At 35.7% G+C, this 11416-nt stretch overlaps 1 protein-coding gene across 9 annotated transcripts in view; it reads left to right on the plus strand.

Annotated features, from left to right (window-relative positions):
• Positions 1 to 11416, plus strand: part of MAK (male germ cell associated kinase) — a 79129-nt gene that overhangs the window by 23515 nt on the left and 44198 nt on the right. For all 9 annotated transcript variants that reach the window (XR_004231022.1, XM_031946861.1, XM_031946865.1 and 6 more), the window contains exons 4-5: positions 776 to 897; positions 8720 to 8799. Coding sequence is in view for 8 of the 9 variants with exons in the window: in XM_031946861.1 (XP_031802721.1) it covers positions 776 to 897; positions 8720 to 8799 (202 nt within the window). In the remaining variant the exon portion in view is untranslated. The remainder of the gene's footprint in view (positions 1 to 775; positions 898 to 8719; positions 8800 to 11416) is intronic.

Below are 11416 nucleotides of genomic sequence, written 5' to 3' on the forward strand. Positions count from 1 at the left end.
AAAGTATTTAAGAATACTGTTATGTTTAGCTTTTTGAGTACATTGGGTAATTTGTTTATATATATAATATGTTAAATATTAAACTTTTATGTGTTAGGTTTTAAAAATAGAGATATCTTTATATTTGGCATGGAAAAATTTTTTCATGTTAACAGATAAAGCAACATTCTCCATTTATATAACACCTTGTCAGTGGTGGCTGTGAATTTCATTTTCTCCTTCATCCAGAAATAACAAAGGACTAGGAGAAGATAAAATATAATAATTTTTTCCTCATGTGACCCTTCCATTATTGAGATGAACTATCAATTTTGCCCTGAGATGTCAAATTAAAGAATTTTTAACTAAGTAGAATTAATTGACTGCATGGCAGTATAATTTGTTGTTGGAGAAGCAGTTTGCTATAATGGAAGGAGCTTTGTTTGTGGAGTCAGAGAACCTGAGTTTAAACCATGCATCTGCCCCTGACTTCCTGTCTAATCTTTTACAAATAGCTTAGCCACTCTGATGACCAGTTTCCTCATCTGTAAAATGAAGGGGATTAGATTATAGTAGTTGTCTTCTAAGATTCTTCCCTGAATCTATTTCTGTATCTGTGAACTTATGACTAAACGACTTATAATTGTTAAACATAATCAATATAGATCTGAAAATATCACCCAGGAAGGAACAAATGAATAAAAATATGATAAATTAGTTAAATTAGAACTGGTTCAAATAAGAGGTTGTTAACTTTTATGACACTACATTTTAATTTATATTTGTTGCTTTGTAGTCTCTGAAGAAACTCAATCATGCCAATGTGATTAAATTGAAAGAAGTTATTAGAGAAAATGACCATCTTTATTTTGTCTTTGAATACATGAAGGAAAACCTCTATCAGTTAATGAAGGACAGGTATGTCTCTATTTTAAGATACATACAAGTATAGTTCTCCCCCACCCCTCCTATCTTTCTATAATTTCATGAATGTATTAAATATATAACTTCATGAATCTATTAAATATTTTGAACTCTTATTACTGAAAATTACCATTTAATAAAGAGATAAAAGATACATATATTGCAGAAAATATTTATAGCAGTTCTTTTTGTGTGGCAAAGAATTAGAAACTAAGGGGATGTCCACCAACTGGAAATAGTAGAATGTTACAGTATAAAATGTGATGGAAGATTATTTTGCTATAGAAATGATGGCTGGGATAGTTTCAAAATAACCTAGAAAGACCTTCATTAATTGATGCAAAGTAAAGTGATTAGAACCAGGAGAACAGTCTATATGACAGCAGCAATATTGTAAAGATAAATCAATTTTGAAAAACTTAGCAACTCTGATCAGCATAATGACACACCACAATTCCATAGCATTCATCAAATGGATGCTATCCATTCCAGATAGAGAACTAATGTATTCAGAGGGCTAATTGAAGTCTATTTTTCCTCCTTTGTTCCTGATTTTTTAATGAAATGACTAATGCAAAAAATTGTTTTGCCTGACTATATACATACAGACATATATTTGTAATGGGTCGTACTTTTCTTGTCTTCTTACTAGATGTGGAATGTGGAAGGAGAGAGAGAGAATTTGGAACTAAAAAGTTATCTTAACATTTTCTCACATCTTGGGGATGAGGAGGAGAGCAGTCCACAGATGTGGAACATTGTATATAACAGCAAATATTTTAAATGTAATAATAAGTTTTGCTGATTTTAACTCTTCTTTAATTTTAAAAAATTATTTTGTTACAAAGAATGGTTCTGTGAAGGGAGGTACAAAGAGAAATCTAGGCAATGTAAAAATATATGTTATCTTTAAAAGTGATCAGTTAAGAGAGGAAGAAAGAAGAAGGAAGAAGTTTGCCAGATTTCCCCCACAAATAAGACAAAACTGCACCTCAGGGTGAACAAAGAGTGATTAAAAACAAATAGAAGCTAGACCAGAACCATGGTCCTCCTAGGACAACTGGAAAAGATCTGAAGAAAGACTGAATGGAACTTTGGCCCCTGAGAAGTGTTAAGTACCTCTAGATAGTTTTACTGAAACAAACCAGCTGCAAGCCTTGGGTTTAGCTAGGTTGGGAAGTAGCTTCAACCCCAGCCACAGGAACTTTCACTTTTCAGAGAGTGTGGGGAGTCAAGAGTTTGAGTTGGGGAAGGACTGAGGGAACTTCTTTTGGTAAGGAACACCAGACCCAGGTATGCTGCCAAGGCAGCCTTGGTGAGAAACACCAGCACATATCTAGTGAGTGCAAAATCAGTGATTTAGGAATGCTGTTACCTTGGGCCACTTATGGGAGAGTGGAGTTCTTGATTTCAGGTTTCAAGGAAAAGGGAGAACTGAAAGAGAAACTGAGGCCAGAGGCACCATGCCCCCCAACACAGGATTAGGGGTGATTACACTAACAAGCTGTTATTTTTTTTTAAATGAACAGGCAAAGGAGAAAGAACCCAATTATAGAAATTTATTATAGGAATAATTCATCTTCAGAGGAGACTACTGGAGTAAAAAAGAGCCTCTCCTACCCTAAAGAGTAGTGTTAAATGATTACGTGCCAAAAAAAAAAAAAAGAATTTATAGAAGAAATAAAAGAGACTTTTAAAGTCAAATGAGAGATATTGAGAAAAAAAACTTTAAAAAAGACCAATCCAAGAAAAACAAGATTATCTAAAGTCAACCAACTAGAAAAGGAAATTCAAAGTCTTAAGGAAGAAAATGACTCTTTGAAAATTAAAATTTTTTAAAATAAAAAATTTTACCAAAAGTTTGGGGTTTCAGCCTTTGATTATATTGGGATATTGTGGCCTGGAGCTAGGCAGAAATCTCCAGATGAGTTTGAGGCACTAATTTTCAGCTCAATAAAGAGTGGTGATTATGCCCCAAGCCAAGATCTCCAACTGAATTGTAGATGGTGATGACTATGGAAATTTCCCTTATGAACAGGAGGGTAGGGCACCTCCCAGAGGTCGGAAGGAGTTTGAGATTTTTAGGGTTTCTTTAACCCAAATCCATCCTTCTCCCCCAAAGATCAAGGGGGACACAGTTTACATGATTACCCTCTCAAGTAGTCACCTCAGATTCATTTGGGGCAAAAGGGATGAAGGTCTCATCTTCTGAAGCTGCTTCAAGCTGACAAGAGCTGTAGAGCCATGCCTATGTTCAATGGGGATCCAGGTCAGGAGGGGAAATGCGAGATCTGAAGATGACAACAGCAGCATCTAGGGGATGTTGAGTGTCCGAGTCAGTTCTCCCATGATCTTCAGACTGAACAAGTAGCTAGAAGTTCGTAACTTGGGGCCTGGAGGAAACAAATTTCACAAGCAGGTTAAAAGTGGCATCCAGGGTGGAGATGCAAATAATGCTTCAGGTTCCATCTGTGGACTGCCTTAAGGATGCTGATGGCCCACCCAACAGTCCTGAATGCCCCCACTGCCCAAGGAGCTCCCCAGCTGAAAGGCTAAGAAGGAGTTAACACTGGCAAAAGCCTCAGAATGACATCAAGAAAAACTGGAGAGAAAATGCTGGGTGCAAAGTTCTCATCCTTGAAGTGGAAAATGGCAAAAAAAAAAAAAAAAAAAAAAAAAGACTAGAGTGAGAGAAAACGACCCAGACAGTTTCACCCTTCTGTCTCCAAAGTGTTGTCAGGCTCCTGTGGAAGAGTAGCTTCAGGTCATCTATGGGTTCACAGGAATATTCTGAAATATCTGAAGGAAAGGTACAGAAGCTACAAGAATGTTGATGGTTAAGAAGGGCCTTCCATACAGACTAAACTTGTCAACAAAGACCAAAAGCAACTTGACACTTCTCCAAGGAGGTATATGTGTAAAATCTATTTGCCAATCTTCCCTGGATATGTGCTTCTTCTTTGAACCAGTTTTCAGGAGAGAGGGAGGTTTAACAACTCCCTCAGGACTTACTGGGCCGGCCTGGCAGACCTGTTTGATTGTATCTCCCAGCTTGTGACCAGTAAAAATGCGTTTCACAGAGGACTGAAGAACATTTCTTCCCAAGTGTGTAGCCTGGTGAAGACCAAAAATAAGTTTCCACTGACTTGGCTCTGGGATTAAAAGGTGGCTTGAGGGAGTTTGAAACTAGCCAGAAAGAGAAAGGGTGTATCCCCGTTCTTCTGCAAGGGCTTGTTCCTGTGAGCTATATGAATGAATGTAAGAGTTAGGGAGTTGGGGGGGGGGAATTAAAGGTGCCATAGTCAGGGGTGAAGAAGGGGCAGCAGCTCGAGCAGCTGAATCTGCAAAGTCTGGTACTATTCCTGTGGCCTGAACTGAATCTCCCTTTTGGTATCCTTTACAAAATATGACTGAAACCTCTCTGGGTTTGTGGACAGCTTGCAATAGCCAGAGAATTTCTCCTGCATATTTAATAAGAAAATTCTTTGCTGTCAAAAGTCCCCTTTCTTTCCATATAGCCCCATGAGCATGCAAAACATGAAAGCAGACCTAGAGTCTGAATAGATGTTCATTCTCATTCCTTTCTCCAGTTCCAAAGCTTTAGTTAGGGCAGTGGGTTCAGCTTTCTGGTTGGAAGTTCCAGGAAGCAAGGGCTTAACTTCCAGGGTGCTATTGAGGGTCACCACAGAATAGACCTCCTCCTTTCCCCATTTTCAAGAAAACTCAACCCATCTGTAAACCATTCACCATCTGGATTGTCAAGAGGAATGTCCTTCAAGTCAGGTCAGCTGGGATAGACAGAATCTAAAGCTTACTCACAATAATGAGTGATGTTTCCTGACTGTTGTCCAGGAGCAGGGTTGGTGTAGGGTTAAAGTGTGGCACACCCGGAAAGTCAGGGGTTGGGGGGAGTGTCTAATAAGAAAGCCTGATATCTAGTGAGCCTCCCACTGGCCAACCACTGATGCCTTTTGGCTTCTAAAATGCTCTGAACTTGATGGGGAGGAAAAATCTCCAATGGCTGCCCTAGGGTGAGTTTTGAGGCTTCTTCACTTAGAAGGGCTGTAGCAGCCATAGCTCTTAAGTCGAGGAAGGCCATTCTAATGATACTGTCTAGTATTTTTGAGAAGTAGGTGACCAATCTGGGGCCAGGTCCAAGAGCCCGAGTTAAGACCCCCTAGTGGCTGACCTCGCCTTTTATCTACGTACAGAGTGAAAGGCTTTTTAGGTAGGAGGGGAGGGGTCAATTTGATTTTCAGGGTTTTAAAAGCCTTGTCCTGATCAGGGCCCCATTCTAGGGGAAGATTATTGGATCCTTGAATGATAGAATTGTAGAGGGGCTTGGAGGGGCTTGGCAATAATACCAAAATTAGGTATCCAAACTCTGCAGAAACCAGCCATGTCCAGGAAAGTGCTTAGGTACTTCTTTCAAGCAAGACTGAGAGGCATAAAATGTTATATTTCCTCTCCTTGGTCAGAAAGCAGAGGTGGGGGTAAGGTTGTGGCCCAGATATTTGACAGACTGGCAGGCAATGTGGATTTTGGGTAAGGATACCCTGTAGCCCCTCAAGGCTAGGAAATTTAGGGGTTTTATGGATGCATCTATAAAAGTCTCTCTGTTAGGACTGAAGATCAAGATAAGATTGCAGCTTGAAATTTCTTAAATCTTTATCCAGTACTAAAAGTTTGTGCTTAAGAAATTTCTCAATCCTGACTAAGGCTGGAGTGGCTCACCCAGGGATTCCTTGGTCCCAGACAGAGAAATCTATTTTCTCCCAGATTTCAGAGGGAATATGGGAAGGCTTTGAAAGTAGCACAGAAAGACCACCTGAGGTCTGAGAAGAGAAAATTGGGTCCCCAATTTCACCATTAAATTACACCCCAATAAGGGAGCAGGATAGGAGGGAATAATAACAAACGAATGTTTAAATAACAGGTCACCAAATTGGCAAGGCAAAGGAAAATTCTCCAAACAATTCTTAAATTTCCCTTCAATCCCCATTCTATGGGGGGAAGGGCAAGTGAGACCAGAGTGCCAGAGCAAGATGGAAAGGAAAGTTCCTATACTAAAAAGAAATTCATTGGTCTTACAGGCCACATCCAGCTGTTAGGCTATTGTGGTGGAGTGAGGTGGAACTTGACTAAGCCCCAAACTCCTCCTGATAATGCCAAGGTCTCAGGTTCAATACCATACAGGCCACTAAATGTTGTGATATGAGAAATGAGGGTTGAGAGATCCCCAGACAGCAATGGGGTCCCCTGGCCGGTGTCGCAGGCTTTGTAAAAGAATTTGCTATCCCAAAAGGTTAGCTTTGTGGCAAAAATGTGTTTATTACACTGAGAAGAAACAACATTACTCAGTAGGCAAAATCCTGTTAGGATTTTTTTTTTTTTGCAAAAGTTTGGGGTTTCAGCCTTTGATTATTTTGGGTTTTTGTGGCCTGGAGCTAGGGACCAATCTCCAGATGAATTTGAGGGACTAATTTTCAGCTCAGTAAAGGATGGTGATTGTGCCCCAGGCCAAGATCTCTAATTGTAGGAGGAGATTACCATCTGAGAGTTTCACCTATGAATAGGAGGCCTCCCCCAGAGGCCAGGAGGATTTGAGAGTTCTAGTCCAGGACCACCCTTCCCCCAAAGATCACAGTTCACATCATTAGTTTGTAGAAGAAGTATAAAATAAAGGAGATGACGTAGGTTTGAATTGGTTAAGAATTTATGTAGTTGGACATGGCTCTCTTCAACAATAAGATGATTCAAACCAGTTCCAATTGTTCAGTGATGAAAAGAGCCATCTGCCCCCAGAGAGAGGCCTGCCTGAACTGAGTCTGGACCACTACATAGCATTCTCACTCTCTTTGTTGTTGTTTGTTTGCATTTTGTTTTCTTTGGGTTTTTTTCCTTCTTGATCCAATTTTTCTTGTGCAGCAAAATAACTATAAATATATGTATATATGTGTGTGTATATATGTTTATATATATATATATATATACACATACATATATTGGATTTAACATATAAACACATTTAACATGTTTTGGACTATGTGTCATCTAGGGATTGGGGAAAGGAGGGAATAATTTTGACCAGAAGGCTTTGCAAGGGTCAATGTTGAAAAATTACCCGTGCATAAATTGTTTGTAAATATTGTATTAAAGTTTAATAAAAGAAAGAATTTATGTAGTCTAGTTACTAGGGGGTGAAGAGAGAATTATCATTATGAATAATGAAATCCTGGAACAAGAACTGAAGTCATTAAAGAAAGGTGGGAGAAATACTTTGAGATCAGAAGGAAAGATGGGTTTTGTGAACTTTAAAAAAGAAAAGATTAGCAAATGTTAGCAGTATAGCAACAGTAAAAAAAAAAAACCAGGTAACTAAATGTTTGACTGGACAAGTCACTTAACATCTCTTGGTCCTGGAATCCTACGTAAATAGAGTTGTAATAGAGAGATGATTTCATAAGACCAGAAGTTTAGACTCATAAGGGATCTTAGAGACCAATTCTTATTTAATAGATGAAAAAATTGAGATCTAGAAAGGTTAAGCAACTTGCCCAGTGTCACCCAGTAAGTCACAAAGACAAGATTTAAACCCATAGCATCTAGCTCAAAAATCCAATGCTTATTATTTTGCTTGAGGGAAGATTAAAATTTCTCTTAAAGTAGAAAGATGGAAAGGGATATTGGTTAAAAAGTTTGAGAATGTACGAGTTTGTCGAGAATAAAAATTCCAAAGAACAGTGGTATGAGTGATAAAATGAATGAATAGAATTGGAAAAAGCTTGGAAAGATATGATAGATCAGTGTTATTAATGAAGGCTCAGGAAAAAGTGCTATGGATGTTGCTGAATAATTGAATATTCTGTTATTAAATAATCAGGATTGAAAAAAAGTTCAGGAGGAAGTAGATTGATTGATGATTGCTATATTGATGGGAAGACATGCTTAATCCACTTCATATTTGAAACATTGGTATTACTGGGTGTCTTCACAAGGTTACTTCCCCAGACATACTTTATTCTTTATATTGACATAGTATATAAATTGATTGTAAAAGACTATCTTCTGTTTGTGAGCTGGTCTAAATGTTCTAAACTCAAGTTTAGTAAAATGGTTGGCCCACTCCAGCAAGTCAATGAGGAAAAACAATTTTCGTTAATGGTTCTTGATTTTGATGATGTTAAAGATCAAATAATCATCACTAAATCATAGATGATGTCATCTTTATTCTTTTTAGTAGCCCCAGTGCCTTGTTTAGGAAGCACCAAGTAGGCAGAACATCTTTTAACATAAATGATACACTAGTATCATTTTGTTTGAGAGTCAGTGTGACCAAAAATTCATTACCTTATAGTCATCCTAGTGATGGATCATATCAAGGTAAGCTGTTCCTTGGATTGTAGATATACATACAATCCATCCTTGGATTGTAGATATACATACAATCCATCATGGACAAGTTATTGTTTTGATAATTTGTTAAGTTTGAGCTGACAGTTCTTTAAGGTAAAGTTAATCTTTAAACAGTTAAATATTAAGTTAATTAAATATTTAAATGCTATGCTGTGCAATACATACATATAAAATATTGACACTGATTTGTTATCTATAGTGCTTTTAAGCATAGTGTATTTCCTATATTATAATCCTTTTATCTTTTCTGTTTTTATTATAACTTTCTAATTACATATATAACATAATTATAACTATAGTTATAGTTGTTTTGTATGATTCTGGGGAGAAAAGGAAATCAAGAGATGTTTTTTAAAATTTAAATCTAAAAAATAACTATTGTTCATTTGCCTTTTTACAGAAACAAGTTGTTCCCTGAGTCGGTCATCAGAAACATTATGTATCAAATTTTGCAAGGACTAGCTTTTATCCATAAGCACGGTATGTGGTTTTTGTGTGCCATTAATATCATTTTCTCTGAAAAAAGGCAAGATAAGTACAGGAATTGTAAGAGAGCCATTTACCAGTGACAAATACAGACACATGCATATCTCAAGCAACCCATATATCTTATCTGAAAACTGGTCCTGTACTGGTCAATCAATTACTGTTTCCTTGTTCCTTTGATTGAATACAGATACTTAGGGGGAGTGGACACCTTTTTTTTCAGATTTTAGGAAATTGTACCCATTGATTTCTTCTTTCCTACTTTGGAAAATCCTTAATCTTTCCTTCAACTAAAAATCAAAAAGCACCTAATTTTGTATTTGTTATTTGTTTTCTTTTAATTGATCTTATTTCATTGTTTTTACTACATAAATATTTGTCTCATTCTATATCCATAGTTTGAATACAGAGAAGTCCATCGACCCATTTGTTGTGCCTAATTTGCTGATAAATTTTGTAGCTTATATTGTTTCCTCAGTTACTATTAATTTTCCACCATAAAAGCTAAATGCCAAAAAGGAAAATATTAAACTACATTTAAGAATTTTTTCCTTGTGTATACATTTTGTGCACAACTAAATGTGGCTTTAAAATTTTAAGATCTAAAAGACTTAAGAGAATTGAAAATTAGTACTAATTTGGAACAAGTTGGTAAGCCCAACTATACACATGTCAATTATTTTTTAGAGTCTATTTTTTTTATCCTCAGAGCCTAGTCTTATTGTTGAATGTATATAATATTTAATATTTTAAAGTAGCATTTAACTTTCTGTTATGGACCTCTTTGGCAGTTTGGTGAAATGAAGCTATGGATCCTTTCTCAGAATAAAGTTTTTAAATTCAAAAAATGAGATTACAGAGGAAATAAGTTATGTTAAAATAGTATCTGACAAATACTAGGCAATTAATAAATGTTTGTTAAATTGAGATAACTTCACCTCCTATCCCTCCAAGCATAGGGTAAGGAAACTGAGGAAGATATCCCATGAAGTTGGAAATTAAGCAGGGCAGTAGATACAAAGTGCAATAAACTGTGTCCAGTTTTTCTCCTCTATAAAACAAGGCATTAGAGTATCATCTTATAGCTCTTCAAACAGAGGAGAGAGGAGGCTGAGGGAGGTGGTATCAGTTAAGGCCAGAGTTAGAAACATGGTAATGAAATAGACATCACTTTAAAATTTTGTGCAGCAAATTATAGTCTTTCTTTGCTGCTTTCAGCACATTTGTTTTTTCTCAGTTATATTGATTAGAGGGTCACTAATGACTTTTAATTTATATAATTTTACATATATTTTGAACCCTTTCTTCTCTGCCATGACCCACAAATATCCCTGGGCCCTAAGTCTAATACAGAAATTAAAAATGTATTACGTTTCTATCAGAACTTTTCAAGGAAAGTTTTTTTATATTGCTTTCTCATAAATGCTTTCTGAAAACTTATCGAAGAGATCATTATCTTTATTCCCTGTTATTTCACAATTCTATTGATTTTATACTTTTCTTTTAGAAACACTTGTCTCCTTTTCATATTTGTATTTTTTTGTAACCTATGGAATAAATTATGATTTCTAAAAATACTACTAAAACATAATATTTTACATCTCTATGTTGCAAATATATTTTATAATTCCAAATCTTAATTATTGCTTTTCCCACATAAACTGTTGTATAAACTGAACTATTGTGTCTAAAGATTCAAAAATATGCTAGTACTAATCATTAAAGGTTAATTATGTATGCATTATTGTATAAGCAAATGATTATTCAAACCTTCCCTCATTTTACAAGTGATAAATAAACACAAGTGATAAAGCCAAAGTACAGAAAAGTTGTGATTTACCAAAAGTCACATAGGTAGAATTTAAACCCAGGCTATTTTGAGTGAAGTCCCTCTGCACTAATCTGAGTTAGCTCTCAAATAATTGAAGATGGTTTAATTTTCCAAACAACATTGTGAAAAATATCAGATTTAATCAGTTCATTGATTTAAACACAATAAATGTTTTAATGAATGACAGCATGATATAGTATGAACACTAAACTTAGAAACAGAAGGCTTGAGATTTCATACTGGTTTTTTAATTTACCAAAGTAACTGTGGGTAAAGTCACTATTAAATGAAAATAATTTTGACAAGGGTTGTTGTGGGTAAAATATTATGTAAATGTGTTATTATTATTGATATAATAATGTCAATAGAAGGGAGTTTGGGCATGAATAATTTAAATTGTCTTATAATACTAAAATCATGCATGTTTGATTCAATAGTTGTAATTTTGGAGTCATGATTTCCCTTCCTCTTTAATGTATTTCCTAAGCTAATTTGTAAAATTAATTTGCCTTAACTAGATAGAAAAAAAATTGATGATAGAAAATAGATTGAAGGAGCAAGTTAGCCTGAAATCAAAGTTAATAGCAGATAATTCACAAAGTAAATAATAAATGCAGTCAACTATATAGAATATATTTCTGACTTTAAACACTAAGGCTCCAAAGTGATAGATGTTTCAATTTGCTTAAAAGTTTGATAAGCATTTCAGACCTACAGTTTATAGAAACATATTGTTAATGACTAACCAAAAATAAAAAGATGACTTTTTGAATCAAACTG

The sequence above is a fragment of the Sarcophilus harrisii genome, chromosome 1 (genome assembly GCF_902635505.1).
Source record: "Sarcophilus harrisii chromosome 1, mSarHar1.11, whole genome shotgun sequence".
NCBI classification, from domain to species: Eukaryota; Metazoa; Chordata; class Mammalia; order Dasyuromorphia; family Dasyuridae; genus Sarcophilus; species Sarcophilus harrisii.